The sequence below is a fragment of the Bos indicus x Bos taurus genome, chromosome 20 (assembly GCF_003369695.1).
Source record: "Bos indicus x Bos taurus breed Angus x Brahman F1 hybrid chromosome 20, Bos_hybrid_MaternalHap_v2.0, whole genome shotgun sequence".
NCBI lineage: Eukaryota > Metazoa > Chordata > Mammalia > Artiodactyla > Bovidae > Bos > Bos indicus x Bos taurus.
The window spans coordinates 36,759,994-36,784,130 of NC_040095.1; the positions used below are offsets into that span (position 1 = coordinate 36,759,994).

A 24,137-nucleotide genomic window follows, 5' to 3' on the forward strand; every position below is an offset into this window, starting at 1 on the left:
CATGTGAAGAGTTGACTCATTGGAAAAGACTCTGATGCTGGGAGGGATTGGGGGCAGGAGGAGAAGGGGACGACAGAGGATGAGACGGCTGGATGGCATCACTGACTCGATGGACATGAGTCTGAGTGAACTCCGGGAGTTGGTAATGGACAGGGAGGCCTGGCGTGCTGCAAGTCATGGGGTCACAAAGAGTGGGACATGACTGAGCGACTGAACTCAACTGACTCTGCATAGAAGTTAAATAAGCAGGGTGACAATATATAGCTTTGACACGCTCCTTCCCAATTTGGAACCAGTCCATTGTTCCATGTTCAGTTCTAACTGTTGCTTCTCGACCTGCAAACAGGTTTCTCAGGAGGCAGGTAAGGTGGGCTGGTAATCCCATCACTTTGTGATCCACACAGTCAAAGGCTTTAGTGTAGTCAATGCAGCAGAAGTGTTTTTCTGGAATTCCCTTGTTTTTTCTATGATCCAACTGGATGTTGGCAATTTGATCTCTGGTTCCTCTGCCTTTTCTAAATCCAGCTTTTACATCTAGAGGTTCTCAGTTCACATACTGTTGAAGCCTGCTTCTGCTGCTGCTAAGTCGCTTCAGTCATGTCCCACTCTGTGCGACCCCATAGACAGAAGCCACTGGAGTGGGTTGCCATTTCCTTCTCCAATGCTTGAAGGATTTTGAGCATTACTTTGCTAGCGTGGGAAATGAGTGCAACTATGCAGTACTTTGAACATTCTTTGGGATTGGAATGAAAACTGACATTTTTCCAGTCCTGTGGCCACTGCTGAGTTTTCCAAATTTGCTGGCATATTGAGTGCAGCACTTTTACAGCATCATCTTTTAGGATTTGAAATGGCTCCGCTGGCATTCCATCAGCTCCACAAGCTTTGTTCATAGTGATGCTTCCTAAGGCCCACTTGACTTCACATTCCAGGATGTCTGACTCTAGGTGAGTGATTACACCACTGTGGTCATCTGGATCAGTAAGACCTTTTTAATATAGTTCTTTTGTGTATTCTTGCCACCTCTTCTTAATATCTTCTGCTTCTGTTAGGTCCATACAGGTTCTGTCCTTCATTGTGCCCATCTTTGTATGAAATGTTCCCTTGCTATCTGTAATTTTCTTGAAGACATCTCTAGTCTTTCCCATTCTATTGTTTTCCTCCATTTCTTGGCATAGTTCAGTTATGAGGGCTTTTTTCTCTCTCCTTGCTATTCTTTGGCATTCTATATTCAGATGGGTTTATTTTTCCTTTTCTACCCTTCTACTTCAGTTACTACATATTCTATAGAAAACAAAGTGATACACTCAGGCTTTTTGCCTCTGTGTCCTTGCATGAGGACAGGAGAGTTTCCATCAGAACACGAACGTTGTTTCAGTTTGATATTCCCAGCACAGGTATGCCTGATGCAAATTAAGAATCCCACAACATCTGATGACATGTTGGGTGTATGTGTTACTCGCCCCATCTTCCCAGCACAGGTATGCCTGATGCAAATTAAGAATCCCACAACATCTGATGACATGTTGGGTGTATGTGTTACTCGCCCCATCGTGTCAGACTCTTTGCGACCCCATTTACTGTAGCCAGTCAGGCTCCTCTGTGCGTTGGATTCTCCAAGCAAGAATAATGGAGTGGGTTGCCATTTCCTTCCCCAGCAATCCAGGGATCGAACCCAGGTCTCCTGCATTGCAGCCGGATGCTTTACCATCTGAGCTACTAGGAAAGCATGTTGGGTGGCCTATTCTATACCAGTCCTTCTACTATGCGCTGGGGATGAAACAGTGAATTAGAATCATCTGCTTCCCCTCTGCAATGAGAAATAAAACAAGGCATTAGATCTCTGCACCCAGTTAAGATTTCGTAAACATAAATTTTCACTGTGCTGCTGCTGCTGCTAAGTCGCTTCAGTCGTGTCCGACTCTGTGCGACCCCATAGACGGCAGCCCACCAGGCTCCCCCGTCCCTGGGATTCTCCAGGCAAGAACACTGGAGTGGGTGGCCATTTCCTTCTCCAGTGCATGAAAGTGAAAAGTGAAAGTGAAGTCGGTCAGTCAGGTCCGACTCTTAGCGACCCCATGGACTACAGCCTACCAGGCTCCTCCGTCCGTGGGATTTTCCAGGCAAGAGTACTGGAGTGGGGTGCCATTGCCTTCTCCTAAACGTACCACAAAATCAACTGGTGGCGACACGGAACTAGAAAGCCTGATTTACACCGATATTTTGGTTTACGTGTCAACTTTTTCTGTTACCAATTCCTATACACTCTCAGAAGTTATTTGGTAGTGCAGTCGCTCTTTGCAGACTCTTTGCGACCCCATGGACTGTAGCCTACCAGGCTCCTCCGTCCACGGGATTTTCCAGGCAAGAGTAGTGGAGTGGGTTGCCATTTCCTTCTCCAGGGGAATCTTCCCAACCCAGGGATCGAACCCGCATTATAGGCAGACGCTTTTACCGTCTGAGCCACCAGGGAAGTCCGAAGTTACTTGGAGCATCAAACAAATTGACACGAGACTCAAATAGGTGCTGTTGCGGGTTTCCGCTACCCGAAGCTCGAGGCACCCGGATCCAAGCGCGCGCTGAACCCACCAGAACACGAGCAAGTCTGCGCAATACCCGCAGTAACCGGCTCCCACTCACCCGGCCCCTCCACCCCTCCTTCCTCTCCACCCCTACAGACCCCCGTCCCGTCCCTCCCCTTCCCTTGGCCCCACCCCTTTTCCCTTCCACCTCCGTCTCTCCCTTCCTCCAAGACAACACCGACTTCCCCACCCCTCCCCAAACAGCCACCTCCCTCTCACTTAGCTCCACCCCTAACGTCCACCCCCTCAAGTTCCCCTTCCCAGCTGCCAAATTAGATGCAAGCTTCAAATTCCCCACCCGATGAACCGGAAGTGCGTCATGCAGTGGCGCCGGGGCCCTCCTTTGGCGCGCGCGCTCTAAGCTTTGGGCTTGAGCTAGCGTCTTGGGTTTTGTCTTATTTCTCCTTGCTTTTTGACTTTCTCCGGTCGCTGTTGTCTTCGATTTTGGATATGCCGTCTTCTTTGCTGGGGTCGGCGATGCCGGCCTCCACGTCGGCCGCAGCCCTGCAGGAAGCTTTGGAAAATGCGGGGCGGCTCATCGACCGTCAGTTGCAAGAAGACCGCATGTACCCGGACCTTTCCGAGCTGCTCATGGTGTCTGCTCCAAGTGAGTGATCGTTGCCCAGTTGGTGACTGTTTCTCAACCCAAAGGACTCTCATCTGACTCCATAAATAGGTCTCATCCCCAGGGTGAATGGACGAAGACATCCTGAGAATTTAGGGCGCTCGTGTGGGTTGCCATTCCCTTCTCCAGGGGATCTTCCCAACCCAGGACTCAAACCTGGGTCTCCCTCATTGCAGACAGACTCAGTACCGTCTGAGCCACAAGAGAAGCCCTAAAGGGGAAAAGAGCCCATTTTCTATTTTTTCCTTCTCTCACCCTTCATCACAGGCAATTGAGAGGCTGGGAATGAGGAGCAAGCCCCCATTTGAGGCAGAAAGAGGCAAATATTTTAACCTTAATGAGCTTCTCACTACCTCCAGGTGTTTATCGCTAAGACTGGATGAGGAGGATCACCTGATCCAAGTTTCATCTTTGTTAATATCTCGTGTTACTATCGGAGTAAAACCGAAGAGTAAACGAAGTTAATTTGGAAATTTACTATGTTCGCTGAAAGATATGCCTTGTTATGTGTAGCGTTACTGTAATATGAAATGCTGAAGGGTATGAAAAAGAACTACAAGCGGAATGAAGGAAGGGAACAGGGAAACAAATGATGATGGGTTAACAGGGAGGGTAGGGCAGATTTTGTGCCAACAAAAGACAGGTGTCAGTACAATATTCTGTTTAATGGTTTTAAATTAAGGTCAGGCTCCTCATAGCACATAGAATCACACAAGTTGCTAGAAAAGAAGTGACCCCTGTGTGAGGTGGAAATTGGAGAAAAGTTGAGGAGAGTAAATAAGAAAAGCACAAGGTTTTGGCAAGCATGAACCAAGATATTTTAAGCAGGATGATTCCCAGGTGGCTCAGTGGTGAAGAATCCACCTGCCAGTGCAGGAGATGAGGGTTTGATCTCTGGATTGGGCAGATCCTCTGGAGAAGGAAATAGCCACCGGCTACAGTGCTCTTGCTTGAGAAATCCCATGGACAGAGGAGCCTGGCAGGCTACAGTCAATGGGGTTAACAAAGGAGACAGACCTGGCTTAGCAACTAAACGACGACAGTATTTGCAATGTAAACCTAAAAGACAGCTCCTGCAGTTTAATAAAATTCATTGACTTAAAATCAGAGAAAAGACAGGAACAAAGCAAGGAGTATTTATTCCTGACAGCTACTCACCCGTGGGCTTGTCTTGTAAGAACTGAGTGACCTGTTAGCAGCTCTCATTTTGAACAGCACCACTCCCTTTGACCTCCTTATTTCTGAAAGCAAACTGAAAACAGTCCATATCTTCTGTCTTCTCTTCATATCTCACCCCAGTTCAACCTGTCCACCTTTACATACAGCTGCCTCGCTAACCAAATCTTTTCCTTCTTCCATCCTATTCTTTACATCCTTGTTCCAGTTACACTGAATTTAACACGTTTACTATAACAAGAGACCCCCCTCTTTGATTTTTCATGTATTCGTCTTCATTTCTAGAATGTTCTTCTTTGCCTAATAAGCTGTTCTTCCAGGCTCCATTAAATATCACTTTCTTTCTGTAGGCTTTCGTGATTCCATTGTTTTCCCACTGCCATTTAACAAGCACAGTGTTCTACAGGAAATGTATAGCTGAGTCCCTTCACTGTTCACCTGAAGCTATCACAACCTTGTTAATTGGCTACACCCCAATTACAAAATGTTTTTGGTGTTCAAAAAAAAAAAAACTTTTTAAATTAAAAAATAGTGAAGTGTCTCCAAAAATTATATTTTAATATTAAATAGAATGTCTGCAATTTGCTTCAAAAAATACGTTAGGGAAGAAGTGGATAGGACTGATATATATAAAACATGAGACGGCACATTACTGGTAATTTTTGAAGCTGGATACTCAATACATAGGGATTGACTGAATTTGTTCTCTAGTTGTATAACTTTTTAAATTTTTCATAAAATTGTTTTGTATGTCATTTTCCCCCAACATCTTTGTACTTTAGAGAGGCAGAAAATAGATGATTAGTTAGATCTAAAACACCTTGTTCAGGACTAGGAGGGACTAGACCATCCCATTCTTGCCCTTAGTGTCTAGGCTTTAGCGGAAGAGAAAAGTTGCCAGTTGAGAACACTTTATAGAGTAGTCTGATTCCTCTCCACCCTCCCCAATAAAATACTGCTTTTGTGGTATTACAGACATACCTCATTTTATTGCTGTTTGTTTTATTACACTTTGCAGATACCGGATTTTTGTTTTTGTGTTTTTACAATTGGTTTGTGACAACTCTGCCTTAATCAGATGATGGTTAGCATTTTTTAGTAATAGAGTATTTTTAAGTTATGGTGTATACATTTTTTTTTTTTTTTAACAATACTGTCACATGCTTCAGCTTCAGTATAGTGTAAACATAACTTACATGCACTGGAAAATCAAAAAAAATTTATGAGACTCGCCTTCTGGGGATGTTCATTTTATTGCAGTGGTCTGGAACCAAACCCACAACATTTCTGAAGTGTGCCTGTATTGGTGAAGGGGGTGGGGCTTCCCAGGTGGCTCAGTGGATAAAAAATCCACCTGCAATGACAGGAGACTTGGGTTCGATTTCTTGGTTGGGAAGATCCCCTGGAGGAAGGCATGACAACCCACTCCAGTATTCTTGCAGGGAGAATCCCATGGACAGAGGATCCTGGCACGTTACAGTCTATGGGGTTACAGAGTCAGATGCAGCTGAGCATGCACGCATGAGGGGATGGGGGAATGTGTGATGGGAAAAGGCATGGGTTGTTTTTAAGTGGGAAAGGAAATGCTGTTTTTTCCTCAGTCAGTATTTTGTTTGTCCACAGTTGTTTTTATCTCTAAAGCAGTTTTATGATTTTTTTCCCATTTCAGATTAGTAAAATAATAGAAAAACACTATAAATTATTGAACTAACCATTTCTTTTCTTGCGGAGACAAGTCTTTGTTAAAGCCTTTTCAGTGTTGAAACCAGGAATTGCACCCCATCTCAACACTAGAATTCCTCAGGCCTCCTTTGTGTCAGATCAGAACTTCTTTTTTCTCTATATGCCTTTAGAACCACCAGGCACACAAGTTTATTTTTGTAGCCTGCAGTACTTCTGCTTGCCCATTTGATGCCCAGGACATGGTTATTTTAAATAAATGCTTTGTTTCTCATTTTATTTTTTGTAGATAATCCCACTGTTTCTGGCATGTCAGATATGGATTATCCCCTGCAAGGACCTGGCTTGCTGTCAGTACCCAACCTTCCAGACATCAGTTCCATCCGAAGAGTTCCTCTCCCACCTGAACTTGTTGAACAGTTTGGACGTATCCTGTTCCTTTGTGTTAACTATTTAAAATATTTAAAACTTAGTGTTTTCATTATTACAGTATTTGTTTTGTGTCTAATTAGTGTTTTGTGTACAAGTTCATGTAAGGATTTTATTTAAAATACTTTTAAGTACATGGGTAGTTTGCCATGTGCCTAGAAAATTTCATAATAAAATTGAATGTTGAAAATTGAGTCATATTTTAATTGTTCAGGGACATTGAGGAGAGTGAATTGTTTACAATTAATTCTGCATTTTTGAATGACGTATGGTAAGGTGATACTTTCCTATTAAGTAGGGTGGGGAAAGGAAGTTTTTCCTACCATGCTTTTTCAGTTCAAAGGCCGATGGTTTTTTTTTTCCCCCCTATTTTAACATTTAAAACTGGGAAGTGGCTCTGAAAATATTTAAGCAAAAAATTCTAGGTATTTCCTTCTGAAAATACCCCCCAAAAAGTTTTTGGTGTGTTTTCACACTTACGGGTGTCTTAGTTTATTAGTGATTGCATTTCCAAGGATTGCAATAAAAATCTACACCTAAGGGTATAAGAAACTGAAGTACTAATGCCCTCTTCATAGACTGAGAAGTTAGAGGAGATTTCTTATCTTCTAAAAGTAAGATTTTATTTGCTTTTCTTAAAGTGTGGCATACCCTATAAAAGGACTATAGAGGTATTTGCTAGGAAGCTTTTATAAAAATCAATCTGTAACTCTCATGATTAAGACATCAAGATCCTATATGAAAAATTTAAGACTTTCAAAACTATGTTAATCTATTGAGGGTGAAAGGGTTTCATGCTTCAATATAATGTGACATAGAAAAGAAATGGAAAACTTTGGAAAATGTAAAAATAAATAGAAAAATCAATATAAATAAATAAGTAAATAGAGTAAAATCTAATTGATATTTTCCCTTTAATTTTCATTGTCTCTTTGAGACTTTGTAAAATAGTGTTACTAAATACATAATACATCTTATCTTTCACTCTTCTCTTGCATAGTTTCTTAATATTCTTTAATCCTCTGTTAATACAAGAAATATTTCCTTTAATTAGAAAATGATTTTGTTTTCACAGTTGTTTAATTGTCATATAATTACATAAATCTTGGTCTATTTTTCAGTTTCTATGAGGATTATATATAGATTATCACCTAGCTATGACTTTAGCTTACCAAGTGGTTTTTGTTTTTATCACTCTCTCATACAGTTGGAAAAACTGGTCCAGTAAAACAGTGTTAAATGTCAGCTCAGTATTACTCAGAATCAAGATTTTTTTTTTAAGTTAGTAATGGCAAAAACATTACATTTGTTATTTTGTGTATATTTTAAATGGTTAGGTAGCCTATTTAGAAACAATAAATTGTAAGTGTTTTGGTCATACACTATGGCTTTCATTAAACTCTTTGGAAATAAAGATGTTTCATTTGCTCTTTCTACTGAAGAATGAATAGGTCATGGTTTTTTAATTATGTGGTTTTATATGATTTTTTAAAAAATCTTTTGAAACAAGTTTAAGGAAGAGGGGTTGAAATCATTCTGCCTTACATCCATACCACCTCAGACATGCAGTGTAACTGCATGATGGGCGTGTTCCCTCCCATCAGTAGAGCTTGGCTCACCATCGACAGTGACATATTCATGTGGAACTACGAAGATGGGTATGTATTTATGGCTGGTTTGCTTTAGCATGATTAGATTTAAATTATCTTTCTTGTAACAAGTAGTCTACTCATTAGAAGCTGCCTGGCTTATCTTTCATCCAAGTCAGTACTTCTCAGTATACATACTCCCTGGGGATGGGGTTAAAATGTGGATTATGTTATGGTCATTCTGAGGAAGACCTAGGGACCTGCATGTAACAAACTCCCAGGTGATGCTGGGGATCCGGGTACCACTCTGAGTAGGAGTCTGTTTCCCAAACTGATACCCTGTAGTAAAGAGAGTCTATCAGTGATTCTTTGAGAGATAGTATGACTTCCTTTTTTTTTTTTTGATTTGACATTTTGAAAGACCTGTTTTCCCTGCATATCTATGTGGAGTGGCAGGTTGTTAGTTTATCTTAGCAGTGTGTTGTTATTCTGTGGGCTTGACCTTGTGTAAATTAAATGTATATAAAAGGGTCTGAGTGAAGGCCCAAAGCATTCTTGATTAAAGTTTATTGATCTGCTGCATTTTTTTTTGGCTGTGCTGGGTCTATTGCTTCAAGGGCCTTTTCTTTAGTTGCGAGGAACAGGGCCTTCTTTAGTTACGGTATGCGGGCTTCTCATTGCAGTGGCTCCTCTTGTTGCAGAGCAGGGGCTCTGGTGCATGCGGGCTGCAGTAGTTGCCACTCCCAGGCTCAGAGCACAGGCTCAATCATTGTGGCGCTTGGGCTTTGTTGCTCCATGTGTCTCCTGCATTGGCTGATGGATTCTTTACCACTGAGCCACCAGGAAAGCCCTGATCTGATGGTTTTACTCTTGGCTATTTGGAAAAAATTTTTGTCTTCCGTTTCTCCATCACATTATCTTTAGGTGAGGGGCGAGATAACTAGAGAAAGTTCTGTATATATAGTTGTTACTCTTGCTCCTAAGTAATTAATGTACTTGTTAGAAACACACATACAGTCTCATTGAATCAAAACTGATACTACTTGAGAACTTGAAAGTTAACCAATTTTGTTGGCTGGGGTTTTTTTTTTTTTTTTCTTCTTTAAACTTTTCCTAGCTATTTTTATTGTTGAAATGGTATATGTCATAATAGCAGTGATATAATATTGTGATTATTCTTCATGTATCATGCACGTTGCCCCAGTTTGCTGTATTACACATATGTATTCATTTTTGCACTAAAGAATAGAACCTTTTAATTTAGGCATTGATCTCTTCAAGAAAACCTAAAAAAAAAAATTACGAAATATATAGATGTGAGAATAATTTAGTTAAAGAGGGTTTCCATGTTAATGAAAATTTTTATATTTCTGTTGGCATCTAACATACCCATTTAACAGCTACATTGAGCTTATCATGGATCAGAGGCCATTGAGTGCTTGAACAGTATTGAATAAGATAAGCGTAGTCCCTGCCCATGTGGAAAGTCTGGTTCAGCCTTACTGTGTATTCTTCTGAGAGGGTCTTCTTGGACCTGCCACAGCAGTGGATTGCTGTCACTGGAGACTTGCAAACCTGGGGAGGATATTTGGAGTGGAAACCAGCATTCCCCCTTTTCATGGTTTATGTGTAGCTTTAAGCAGACCTTGTGCCTCGCTCTTGACACTGAAACAGTTCTGTTTGCTGGTTCTATAGTCTTTTTTGTGTATGTATATATTCTACAGTTTTAAAGAGTAGTATAAGATAAAAGCTTTTCTGTATGTATAACATGTTTTCCTTCTAATATCGACAGAGGAGACCTTGCCTATTTTGATGGGCTTAGTGAGACTATTCTTGCTGTGGGGCTTGTGAAACCAAAACCTGGTAAGAATTAAAAATAGAAAGATGAAATTATGTTTGTATATCCATGGATTCCAAATATTTTAGGACTGTTGGAGATCATATTTTAGGTACTAAATTTCCTGTTGAAGTTTTGTTCTGAATTTTAATTAGAAATATAAAAAGTGATTAGGAATATTTAACAGTTTACTCACTATAGTATAAGTGAGTCTGCCTTCAAAATTGTTAAATTCTTGAATTTTATCTTGCTTTTTATTAGTCTTTCTTGATTTACCTGAAGTTTCTTGCATTATACATTTTCCAATAATTCCTGAATATAATGTAAAAACCATTTTTAGTCTGTGTGTTTTCTTAGTCCCGGTAGCCCATGGACATGAGAACAGAGTACAGAATAAATCCTAAGAGAATTCACAAGCATTGTATAACCTAAAACAGATTTCATCTTCAGTACGCTAGGTGTTTAATCATGGCTACTGACAAGCAGAATTGATTGATTTAAATTTAATATACATCTCTTTAAAATACATCTCCCTATAGAAGGAAATAATAGATGAGATTCACTTGTTTACAAGACCTTAGTAGGAATTTTTGAAGTGTAGTCATTTGAAATATAGCCATTTTGAAATTATACTAATTCACATAAATATAAACGTGCAGTTTTATGCACTGTTTTTATGTGATTGCATTGGACATATATTTCCCTTACATAGAATTTTATAGCAGCCTTTACTGTGCTGTATGTTTCTGTATTTTGTTTCTTCATTGAAGAGCTTGTTCATATGAAAGTCAATAGCTGTTCCTGCCCGCTATCATAATAAATACTAATTGTCCATCTTAAATAGTTAAACTTTGTTCTCCTCAAAAGTAATTTTCAGTACAAAATTGAAATGGGAGGTCTTTGATAGGACAATAAAGGTGTTATCTTTGATAAATTTTCATAAATGTCAAGCTCCTTTAAGTCAAATTCTGAAATATTGGGTATATTTTGAAGTCATTTAGTAAAATGTCTGTCCTTCAGCTTTATTGATGTGAATCTTGAAACACAAAATTGTGACCTTTGTCCCGCTTGGTATTCATCAGTGAAAGTAAAACCAAGTGATGGTAGAAGCTTTGTTATGTTTTCTGACATTTAATACCCAAATGAATACATACAAAAAGATGTCCATTATCATAAGATACATTTGCTTTTATTCTTATCCGTGACACACTAATTTCTGGATATTATAGTATGGAGTACATGTACCATTTCATACCACTCCAGACTTTTAAAATTTAAAATTTAAACAGAAGTTTAGCATGAATTAACATTTTAATATTTTGTACTTGGTTTACTGCCTTCTCTGAATCTGTGAATTTATCTGGCTGTGATCCTGAAACTTATTTCATCTATAAACTCATTTCTGTGTCTGTGAGTTTGACTATTCCATGAACTTCATATGGGTGGAATTATGTAGTATTATCTTTTTGTGACTGGCTTGTTTCACTTAGTATGATGTCCTCAAGGTTCATGACTATTGGAGCATATGTCAGAATCTCCTTTTTAAGGCCTAGTAATATTCCACTATATATTACATACTACATTTTGTTTACCCATTTATCAATTGACAGTAACTTGAGTTGTTTCTACCATTTGGGTTTTGTGAATAGGATTATGAACATGAATATAGAAGTGAAGTTTAATTTTAATAAACCTAAACTGTTTTATAATGTAACCCTCATTTAAATATCATTAAATGCTATAGTATTTGTTTCAAGTTTTTTTTTTAACTTCTATTTGCTTATTTAAATGAACGCAGTAATGTTTTAACATCAACATTAAATTAGGTTGACACTTTTCATATACCAGTTAATCTATTGTGTTATTTTGTCACTGAGTTGTGTCCAATTCTTTGCTCATATTAAAAGTGACCATATTCTGTTAATACTTAAATGTTGGGTATTTTCCAGAAAATAGAGCCTAACTCATGTTTACTTTATCTTAGGCATCTTCCAACCTCACGTACGACACCTCCTGGTTTTGGCAACCCCTGTGGATATAGTGATTCTTGGACTCAGCTATACTAATTTGCAAACAGGTATAGCAACTCACATGTTGTGTTTTTTTAAATAAAAATATGTTGCCCAATTTAATATTATAATTGAAAATTATTTTTTTTCAGTAAGTTAACTTTCTGAGCTCTTTGCTCTTAGGAAAATAATACTTTCCTATAGATATAATATCTTTCAGATTAGTAACTCCACAAAAGAATTATTTTGGATTATTTGCCATGTTAATGTACCTTTCTAAAATGTCCAATGTAAAACAAGGGTAATAGAAAAGAAATAGTTGCCACTAGTAATTTTTCAATAATGCCTTCAATGTCTTTTTTTTTTTTTTTTTTAAGTGGCCATTTTAACATACGGAACACAGAAATATACATTATTCTTTCCCTTAAAGTAAGATGCTATCAATCAATTTATTGCAAAAACATTCAGTGGTTTCTTTTGCATTCTAGTACCATTTTAGGTAAGATAATATTGAATTTCGGAGACTCCAATGAATGAATATTGGGAGGGTAAGAGATTAAAAAAAATAATTAATGATTATTACTGCCATATCCCTAGGCTTTTTTTTTTTTTGCAAAATTTAATACTTTGGTTTAGTTTTTTTGTTTGATGTTTTACTATGTTTTCTATATATATGCTATATATTTTATATATGTTATACATACATACTGAAGATTCTATTTTAACATGAATTATAAAATTGTTTATAGCAGACTATAGTAATTTTAAAATGTACATTTTACATACATTTTTGAAATTTTTTAGCATATCATGAATTCAGTAAGAACATCAATTCTGAAGACAATACACTGATTGTGTTAAACTTTTAAAGAGTTAGTAAAGTGATTCCTATATTCTTCCTTTTAGGTTCAGGAGTTCTCAATGACAGTATGTGTGGTGGAATGCAGTTGCTTCCAGATCCCTTATATTCTCTTCCTACTGATAATACTTACCTTTTAACAATAACTTCCACCGATAATGGCAGAATTTTCTTGGCTGGAAAGGATGGCTGTTTATATGAAGTAGCATATCAAGTAAGTATGGCATTTATAAACATTTTTTTTTCCTCCCTCTTGATGGGGTATGGATTGGTAAGTTTTTGTCTTTATTTTCTAATTATATAAGTACATTAATATATTCTTATGGAAAGTGGTCAAACATACAGTTTAAGTTGTAGTCCTTCATGGCTACACTATACTTATAAAACCCAGTCCTCTCCCCAGAGGTAACAGCCATTATTGATTCTTTATATGTTTTTGTAGAACATGATATAAAACATCTTTGAGTACTGGAGTGGGTTGGCATTGCCTTCTCTGTTTGAATACCTATAAATATGTTTTTAAATATCTATGCGTATGTATTTGTGTGTGTGTATACTTATATATAAACATATAGTGTACTTCTGTGTATGTTTTTACTTGGATTATTGCTTATGTTTTGTTTCCTAATTGACATTTTTCTTTTTTTCTTTGTTGTTTTTTTTGCCAAGTCACATGGCTTGCAGGATCTTAGTTCCCCAGTCAGGGATTGAAACCAACCCCAGCAGTGAAAGTGCCCGAGTTCTAACTACTGCCCTGGGAATTCCCCATAATTGGCTTTTTTAATTTAATTTTGTCTTGAAAGTCTTTCCTTGTCAGTATCTGGTAGATAGATAGATATTACGCTTTGTGATTGGTGCATGATTGTCCATAAAATGAATGTACATGATTTATTTAACAGCTCTTTTCTTGATGGACTTCTAGGTTTTTATTGCATGTTTCACAAATAGTGGTATAAGTGTTCTTCTGCAAGCCTCCTTGAACACATGTGTAGATATTTTCTAGTGTGGAGACTTAGAATTCTAATAGTTGTGTTGTCATGTATATGTATTTCAACTTGTATGTTTTCCTTATTCCCTATTACAAGTTGTAGACTCTGTGATCATATCCCTTTCCCCTCTCTCCTCACTGTAACACTGGCGTTTTCAAACTTACTAACTTTGACCTATCAGAAGAAAAGTGTTTTGTTTTTTATTACTAGCTGGGTTGAGCATCTTTTCATGTGTTTTTGGTCATTCGTGTTCTCTCTACTCTGAAATACCTTTGCTCCAGTTGCTTTTTTCCCCGCCCTTTAACTATATTGTTGCCTTTTTCATAAGTTAAGGGGTAAGAAACTGACAAGACAAATGTTCTCATAGTCATACAAGGAATTCATGGCAGAGATAGGTTTAGAACTGAGGTTAGTTTTTTATGTTACATTGCATCTCTTCCTTACCCAATTTCTCTTGATTTTGTTCACTTTATAAAAAGGTTCTGTTACCGATTTAAGTATGGCAAAACTCAATGATTGAGGGGCTGACTGTAGATTATGATGGTGATGGCTACTATTTTTTAAATTTCCATTTAGCAGTAGTGTGAAGAGTTAAAAATACCTCTATCCTATGTACTTTTGACACTTACAAACTATGGCTATTATTTCCTTGCTTGCTTTCAAATAGAAATTTTTAAGATAAAGTGAATTTATTAACATAGCAGTGTTGAGGTTGCTGGAATAGACATAGCTGGTTTAATTGACAGCAGTGATTTTAGTTAAACACATTTTTAAAATTTTAATTACAGGACTAAGCTCAGTACTTACTTTGAGTAGTATGTCTTTATTTACAATTATTGGCATTTCACTAAAATTTGAGAATGCTTGTAAACGGGTATATAGTAGTTGCTGTGATGGGGGTACCTACCTACATTTACAAGTCTTCTTTCATGTTTTTTCTTTTAAGGCAGAAGCAGGTTGGTTTAGCCAGAGATGTAGGAAAATAAACCACTCAAAGAGCCCGCTTTCTTTCCTTGTTCCTTCATTACTACAGTTCACATTCTCAGAAGATGGTAAGTAGAAAATAAATTTGGTAAACAAAAGATTTTAACAAATTATTGACCTAACATTTTCTTAAATTCTTATTCTTAATTGAAACAGTCCGTATTAAATAGAATTTGTTGTATATTTATATGGTCTTTTAAAGGGAGAAGGGATGATAAAACATAGAGACAGCGTGAGTTTTATTCCCAAATTCCTATAAATGTAGCACCTTAGAACGTGTGTCTACTATAGCTCTGTGTACTTAAACCAACCATGTCTGTATATGAGAGAGTTAGACTTACAGAGATTTAATACATGTTTTGCCCCCTCTAAAAGAAATTCCCAGCATAAAATGAATATATCTGAGTTTTTAATGAGAGATATAGTCAGGTAAAGTAATTTTTAAATGCTTCAGTAAGGTAAGATAGAAGCACCTAAAAATGTTAATATGACTGAATTTTTAAATTATTTATTTTAAACAATGATATATTAGAAGTTTCTTGAAGGACTAGACCAGGTAGAACTATTTTACATGTTTTTAGCATATAGTAAACTAAATGTTCATTAAATGTTTGTTAAAAGAAGGAATAATTTGAAACCTGGTTTTGGTTTGGCTTAAACAATTAATTTAGAAGACAGAAAAACTTATTTATGATGCTATTAGCCCAGTCACAGTATTTGATCTTTGCCTTTTTTTTTTTTTTCACATGATGTCTGACCTAAATGCTTCCTAGCTTTGTTCTGGTGCAACTTTCCTAAGATTTAACTACAAAATAGCAGTTTTAATTTGCTATAAGCAGCTACTGTGTTTGATTTGTTAATTGCTTGGATTTTTTTTTTTTAGATCCTATTGTTCAAATTGCAGTTGATAATTCAAGAAATATTTTATATACACGATCTGAGAAAGGAGTAATACAGGTAAGACTAATATTTTGCCACCATATAAAAGTGGAAGAATATCCCTGTTTTTAAGAAAGAAGACCTAGTCACTCTTGGCTTTTCTTATGAAGTCTGTGCTTTAAAACAAAATCCCAAACCACTTCTTATGGCACTAATTTTATGAAATTGTAAATCTCTGAATGTTTTCCTACCTATATGAAGTATCAGAATTAAAAGACTTGTAAAAAGGAAAAGTTTATTTAAAAGATCATTTGTAAAATGTATACAGTTTATAATCATGTTTAAGTGGGTATAATTTTTTATTCACAGGTGTATGATTTGGGCCATGATGGACAAGGAATGAACAGAGTTGCCTCAGTGTCACAGAATTCTATTGTCTCTGCTGCTGGTAATATTGCTAGGTAATATATAACTTATTGTCAGACATTTTATTTACGGGCATAATTATATTAGTTATATGCAGTATACTAAAACTACTCCCCCTTCAAAATATCTCTAGAAGGTAAGGAATGTTGGAGGAAATGACATTCTATTTTATGTTGGAAACAGTTCTTAGAGATGTTTCCTTTTGTTCTTAAGTTGGATGGTTTGAAATATAAGGCGGACTGACTGGTTTTTCAGTGAAAAGGACACCTTGACCTGTGTTTTTCCTTGGAGTTTTAAATTATGCTCTGAATGGTCTGTGCAGGCATTACAGATATTATGACTAGGAAACCAGAAATCTCAAAGTGTGTCCCTGTTTGTAAATACTCCACCCTTTTAACACATCTACATAGTAATTTCGTTGGTCTGATAAGTGACACAAGTTCCATTTGGGAACACAGAATTTCAGAATTGTATTATTCTCACTGTCTTCTTGGGGAAATTGAAACTAAGAGCTGTTACAATTTGCCTGAGGTCTAAACTCCTAAATAAGTGCTGAGACTCAGCCTAAAAGCCAAGTCTTCAGACACTGTGCACTGCTGTTTGCATATGTCACAATTGACTTAGCTGCAGAAATTTTCTTCACATAACACCCGACTTTTCAGCTTCTGTTGTCTGTGTGTCTGGGTCACTGCTGTGGTCAGATATCCTAGTGATAGCATGGTTTCTTTGCTCCTCAATGACCAAGAAATTCTTGAGGCAGATAATTTAAAAGGAAGAGTTTTCTTTTCTTCCCCCAGTTTTTTTTGGGAGAGTTTTTCACATCCACAGAAAAATAAAAAAATAGCATAATGAACACTGATATACCCTTTATCTAAATTTACCAGCTGTTAACATTTTGCTTCATTTGCTCACTGTTTTGACCTATATGGGGGCTTCCCAGATAGCACTAGTAGTAAAGAACCCACCTGCCAATGCAGGAGACGTAGGAGACGCAAGTTCGATCCTTGGGTAGGGAAGATTCCCTGGAGGAGGAAATGGCAACCTACGCCAGTATTCTTGCCTGGAGCGTCCCATGGGCAGAGGAACCTGGTGGACTACGGTCCATGGGGTTGCAAAGAGTCAGATAGGACTGAGCATGTGCACACACACACAAACACACACATACACATGACCATATGACTTTTATCCTTATGTCCTTCACTTTCCATATCCTAAGCTCTTATATACTGTATTATCATTACCACATCTAAAAAATGAATAATTTTATAATGTTCTAATTGTATAGTCCATATTAAAATTATTGTCTCCCACATCTTTCATAGCTGTTTTTCTTTACATTTTTCTCCACATTCAGTCATAGCTCATGAGCTACATTTGTCATTAGTTTGTCTCTTTAATATAAAAAAGACGTCTTATTGCCCTTTTCAAATGTTAACATTTAGGAGGGCGGGACAGGAAAGTTATTAGTAGCATATCCCAGTTTCTGAATCTGTCTTATTTTCCCCTTATTTATAGATTCAGGGTAATACTATTTTAACTAGTATTACATGATGTGAGCTTCATAGAGCCTTACATTGAGGCACATAATACCAGTTTTCTTTTTTTTTTTTTCCAATTTTCCTATTGATTGATTAACACTTGATTAAGATGGTATTCACCAGAGCTCTCCATTATAAAGGTTCACTTGTTCCCCTTCTTAATCTTTGCAATGATATTTTAATGTTCTAGAACAACTTGTTGACCTGCTTACCCAATGGACGTAGCCTTCTCTTATGGTCTTTGAAAAAAGGATTACTCTTAACATTGTTAGTATGAAAAACACAGAATCGAGGGGTTTTGTTAGGTCTTGCTGCTGTTGCATTGCTTTCTAAAAACTAGTCTTAAACTATTTTAGCATATTTAAACATGTAAGAATCCTGGTGGAATGTGTTCCTGGTAATAATTTAGTAGATACATTTAAAACATAAAGTTCAGCTTTTCTTTCTTCTAGGACCATAGATCGTTCTGTTTTTAAACCAATTGTTCAAATAGCAGTGATTGAAAACTCCGAATCACTGGACTGTCAATTACTGGCTGTCACACATGCAGGTATGTTGTTTTATTTATTTGTGTGCTATTACTGTGATAACTTTATAATCTTCAGGTTTGGAAATGTATGACTGGAAATGTGTTTCTATTTCTGTATCTGTTTTGTCAAGCTATATTTATAATTCATAAAATGAAGGCTTTTGAAAAATCAAAAGATTCCTCAGGCTCTGTCTTCTGATTTTATGGATGTAAAACCAGGCCTGAAAGGTGAAGTGGCCAATATTTAGTGACAGAGTCTGGTCTTAAAGTTGTAGACTCTTTCTGGTGAAATGTGTTGATTTATCTCCCGGTTCAAGTGGTGTTGTCTTAGAAACCACTCCAGCTAGTACAGTACGTGGTGATTTAAGATCAGTCAGGAAAATGAGATGTGACTTTAACAGAATTCTCTGTTTTTCTGTGGAGTTGCTTCAATACCATATGTACCTTGTATCTTTTATTTGCTGTTAATGACAGATAATTTTATTCCATGATCAGGTGTAAGGCTGTATTTCAGCACTTGTCCGTTCAGACAGCCATTGGCACGGCCTAATACACTGACACTGGTCCACGTCCGCCTGCCTCCTGGATTCTCTGCATCTTCAACTGTGGAAAAGCCTTCAAAAGTACATAAAGCTCTTTATAGTAAAGGTAAATTCGAAAATACTGTCAGATGGAATATTAGATGTTTAAAGTTTTAAAATTAGATTGCCTTGTGAGGCATTTGAAAATAACAAGGAAACTTCCAATAAAATTCAGAAAATTTTGGATTTTTTTATCCAGTTTTTTTATCTGTTTTTTTTTTTAGCTTTTCAAATTTTTTAAATGTCAATTTTTTCATTGACATATGATATTCATATATATATATAAATATATATATAAATACTGTAGTTTTTAATATCTAAGTACTTTTTAAGTTGTTTTGAACTTAAAAAGTACTTGTATATGAACTCACTGGTCAAAATCAGTGTTATCCATTGAGACAGACTTTGAACTTTGTTTTTTCAGGATGGTTATAACCGGAAAACTTGAATGACTTTTCTGATACCATTTGTCCATGTCTTCATGGATATGGAGAATTTTGCATCCAGGAGTATGAAAGTTTGATGATGAACTCTTGGATTCATAATTAACTTTAAAAAATGAGATTCTAGTTAAACATCAAAACTAGAAAAACCTGTGTGTGCTTTTCTCCAATGTGAGAAAGCATCTGTTAGCTTATTTTGATTTTATAATAATTTTAAAGCCTTTTCTGTACTTATTCTACTATGACTTCTAATGTTTTATTTTTCAACACCCAAATGAAACTTGCCTTTACAAATGGAATTTTTTCAAATACATTGTAACATGCAGCTTCACAGCATATAATTGAGATACAGTTTTTACATACCATAAAATTTAGCCTTCTAAAGTGTACATTCTGGTAGTGTTTAGATTATTCACAGAGTTGTATAACCATCACTGTTACCTAATTTCGGAATGTTTTCATCACTCCTAATGTTTCATCATTAGCAGTCACTCAGCTGCTAACGGGTAAAGAGTTCCTAATAAGAAGTCCTTTTGCCATCCTTATGCCAATATCCCACTGTGATTACTATTGCTTTGTCATAAGTTTTAAAATTCCCATTTCAACATTTTTTTCCAAGATTCTTTTGACTATTCTAGAACTCTTTAATTGTCATATAAATTTTAGAATCAGTCTGTCAATTCTGCAACTAAAAAAAAGCAGATGGGATTTTGATTGTTGAAAATATAGATGAATTTGAGGGGTATTCCCATCCTATAAATATTGCCTTCAAATCCATAAATGTGGGATATCTTTCTGTTATAACCCCTTTAATTTTTTATAGTAATATGTAAGAAACTATAAATTTTGCATTTCTTCACTGTATTTCTAAGTATTATTTTTGATGCCATCATAAATAGAATTAAGTTTTAAAGCTAGAAATCTAGTGAGGGAAAATATGGTGGTTTCAGTTATGTGCATGATACAATCAAATTTCAGTTTTTCAAACTTTATACACTAATTTTAAGAAAACATTTTCTTGCTACTTGATATAAACTATTCTCAATTTCTTACAAGCTAGTTATATAACTTAATAATTAATTAGGATCCCATCACTTATAGTCAGCCAATGGACTCAAGGTTAATATCACTAAAATCAGAATGAAGGGAGCAAATCAATGGGAGGAATTGGAACTGAGCTTAGGAAAGCATATTTCAAAACCAAACTATAATGTCAGCTAATATTGCTTAGGTAATTCTTTCATAGTACATTTATCTCTGCCATTCCACTAGTAACTTCATCATTTTTATTCATGGAGTATTTAAATTAAACAGTACATGAACTCTCTTTCACTGAATATTACATACCATTGATTGTAAGTCAACAATTTTTTATGTACTAAATACTTTTTAAAATATAGTAATTAAATTAATAAGCTTATTGTAAACATATACTAACTTTAGAAATGTACAAATGAGTTGTATTTATCTGAAAGAAATAATGTTTACAGTCTAGAACATTTAGTGATGCTACCCTAGCAGTGATTATATGTCCTTTTAGAGGATTTATTTTTTGTTTATTTTGCAACTTATTTACTTATAAAGATTAATATGTATATTTATGTATCCATATAATGTTACTAACATTATTACGATTATTGTGGAGGTGTATTTGACATCCTATAATGAGATTTTATGTATTAAACTTTTAGGTATTCTGCTGATGGCAGCCTCAGAAAATGAAGATAATGATATTTTGTGGTGTGTCAACCATGATACATTTCCTTTCCAAAAGCCAATGATGGAAACTCAGGTGAGTTATCTTGAGAGATTTTAAAGAATTTTTTACATAATTTTAAATGAAAACCAAAATTATGAGAAGCTTTTATCTTCTGATTTATTACTGTTTGCTTCTAATAATCTTATATGGTTAGCAGTCTTACTGAAAAGAAGTATATACTGTTAGTTCTTTGTTTTTCCTAAGATGAGAAGTCAGTATGGTACTCAGTAAAAAAATCTTTAAAGAAAACATTGGAACCCGTTTAGAATATTTTCATAAGGTACCTGAAAATAACTACATCTTTCTGACATTATCTTTGTCCCATTTGAATATATTTTTAGTTATTATGAGGCCATCTATTTTAGTTATGACTTAGAATTTTATTCTTATGATCTCTTTAATTTGTAGTTCCATCTAAATATTTAACTTTTTTCTTTTAATTATAGAAAATTTCAAACATATGCGAGAATAGAATGGTAAACTGAATCCCACATTAAGGAATTACCCTTCACTCCATCTTGTGGATCTCTTTTTCCCGCATATACAAATGTATATACACAAACACATAATTGTGTTTTAAAAGTAAATATTAGCACATACTCCATGAAGTCAATGGAGAGGTCCTGGGAGAAAGATGTGGCCCCCGCCTGGCCCAGCGGCCACATCCTGGCCCAGCCCCACATCTGGGCCACTCATCCCAGCCCTGAAGGCGCTGAGAAGAGGCCAGAGATGCTCACTCCTCTGAGTGTCCCCTGTTCCACTTCCATCTGTCCTCCTAGATGCCCTCACATATCTCCTGTTACCTGTACCTGGAGGCTGCTGATCAAGGCAGATCAACCAACCCCCACTAGGGTCTGAATGTCTGAGAGTCTCTTTGGAGCCATCTCTTTAAAGGCATTTTGGCTCTAGTTGTTACTGCCTGCTTTTGGTTATTCTAAAACTGAATCTTCTTGTCAGGGGAAGTAGGAGAATGTGTGTGTAGGTGGATGGAGGAAGACCCCAATCCTGGGAAGGGGGAACATGGTTTGAATGGGCTCTTCCAAGTTTCTGATGTGGCCTAAGCAACTGGGGTAAAGGCAGGTAGGTATAGCGACAAGGAGCACCTTTCTCAAATTCTTTTCTTTATCCTTTAGGGTTTACTGAGCACATAGTGTATGCCTCATTCTGTGATAGACTGTAAGGATTCAGAACTCAGGATATAAACCATGTCTTGATGGGAGCACAGTGTTCGAGGGTGCAGGTTTGAAATCTGGCTCCATTTTCTCAGGGCAGTGACTCAAAGGATTTAAATGTCTCTGGCCCTCAATTTCCTCATCTGTAGTAGTTTTAATATTAATAGTACCTACCTCTGTGGGGTGAGAGTGGGATTAAATGAGTTCATGTGTTCAGGGTGCTCAAAATACTACCTGGCACGTAGGAAGTACTCGATAAATGTTAGCTATTATTTGCTTTTGTTTTTAAAATAGGTACTATACATCATAGTGGCTCAGATGGTAAAGCGTCTGCCTACAGTGCTGGAGACCCGGGTTCGATCCCTGGGTCAGGAAGATCTGGAGAAGGAAATGGCACCCCACTCCAGTACTCTTGCCTAGAAAATTCCATGGACGGAGGAGCCTGGTAGGCTACAGTCCATGGGGTTGCAAAGAGTCGGACATGACTGAGCGACTTCAATGTCAGTACATCATATCACTTCATCTGTATACTTGAGTTCTCAAACAAATGTGGACTTAAAAAACAAATGTAAATATAGCTCATGAACATTAATAATCAAATTCTGGTCTCCCCAATACAGCTATAAAAGACATTAGGACGTGGAAAAATTCTGTATTGACTGGGCATTAGATTGTATTAGAGAAATGTTAATATTCTTACATGTAAGAATAGTTTTATGGTTTTGTAAGAGGACATCCTTATTTTTAAGAGATGCATGCAAATATATTAATATTTAATGGTGACATGATATTCATAACTTTCAAATAGTTATTCAAAAAATATAGGAAGAAGAAACCAAATATGGCAAAATGCTATCAGTTGTTGAATCTGGGTATCAGGCATATGGACATACAGTGTACTTTCAACATTTTATTGATGCTTTAAATTTTTTATAATAAAGTATTTTAGAAGACCAAGATACTTTTTTAAAAAGAATATCTTAGTTTAGAAAGCAAATATACCTTCAGAAGAGAGCAAAACCATGTGTCAGGAAATTTGAGCACTGAACCCTACCAGTGTAGATCAGTTCACCCTGGAAAGAAGGTAGAAGGTATATAGTCTTTGGTTACTGAAAAAATTGTAGTTATAGTATATACTATATCTAGTTTATCTTAAGAAAAATTTGCCTTTTTCTTCTGGTATGAAAAGATTATTTACTATCATAGAAGATGCTCAATCAAAATAATAGGTATTAAAAAATTAAATACTGACTTTTGAGAATATTCATCCTAATTTATTATTAATTTATTAAATCCTACATTTATTCAAAGACTATCCTTTTTAGAAGATTTTGCTTTATGTAACTTTAATTATATGTATACAAAAATTTATTTCTTCTACATAGATGACTACTCGTGTTGATGGTCATTCCTGGGCTCTTTCTGCAATAGATGAGTTGAAAGTAGATAAGATTATCACACCCTTAAATAAGGATCATATTCCAATAACTGACTCACCAGTTGTTGTACAGCAGCATATGTTGCCTCCCAAGAAGTTTGTTCTCCTCTCAGCACAGGTACGTGCATATCCTGTTAAGGCAGAGACAAAAAGAAGCCATATTTAACGTTTTTGTCCAAGTATTCTGTGATAGTTGCTTAATAGAGTCATTTACTTAAGCACTTAGGAATGTTTACTCTTAAAATATTCTTCAGGAATAGTTATAAATACCAAAAATGCAAAGTAGTATACAACATTTTTTAGTATTTATTTTTTGAGTACTAATGCATTGACAGAATTCCAGTGGTAAACCGAGGGGTATACACAATAAAATCTCCCTTCTGGTTTGGGTCCCCTCCTTACAGACTCCCATGTCATCAGAGTTTGTATCTTTCTAGAGATACGTTATAGATATACCAACGATACAAATATATTTATAAACAAATAATGGCATATGTGCTGCTTTTTATGTTTCAAAGAAATATTTTAGACATCTTTCCATATTGATATTAGGACTTTCTCATTCTGTTTTATATTTAAAAGGCATTCCTTTTTAATGGATGTACCATATTTA

The 24,137-nt window shown here is 36.2% G+C and overlaps 1 protein-coding gene across 1 annotated transcript in view; it reads left to right on the forward strand.

Annotated features, from left to right (window-relative positions):
- The first annotated feature begins 2,893 nt into the window (after window positions 1-2,893).
- NUP155 (nucleoporin 155) overlaps window positions 2,894-24,137 on the forward strand; it is a 49,705-nt gene continuing 28,461 nt past the window's right edge. Inside the window, exons 1-13 of the mRNA XM_027520033.1 lie at window positions 2,894-3,189; window positions 6,353-6,490; window positions 8,054-8,150; window positions 9,874-9,944; window positions 11,903-11,995; window positions 12,834-13,000; window positions 14,722-14,827; window positions 15,643-15,716; window positions 16,008-16,099; window positions 18,055-18,152; window positions 18,627-18,779; window positions 20,847-20,947; window positions 23,472-23,642. Of these exons, the coding sequence (XP_027375834.1) occupies window positions 3,033-3,189; window positions 6,353-6,490; window positions 8,054-8,150; window positions 9,874-9,944; window positions 11,903-11,995; window positions 12,834-13,000; window positions 14,722-14,827; window positions 15,643-15,716; window positions 16,008-16,099; window positions 18,055-18,152; window positions 18,627-18,779; window positions 20,847-20,947; window positions 23,472-23,642 (1,518 nt within the window). The 5' untranslated portion in view covers window positions 2,894-3,032. The remainder of the gene's footprint in view (window positions 3,190-6,352; window positions 6,491-8,053; window positions 8,151-9,873; window positions 9,945-11,902; window positions 11,996-12,833; window positions 13,001-14,721; window positions 14,828-15,642; window positions 15,717-16,007; window positions 16,100-18,054; window positions 18,153-18,626; window positions 18,780-20,846; window positions 20,948-23,471; window positions 23,643-24,137) is intronic.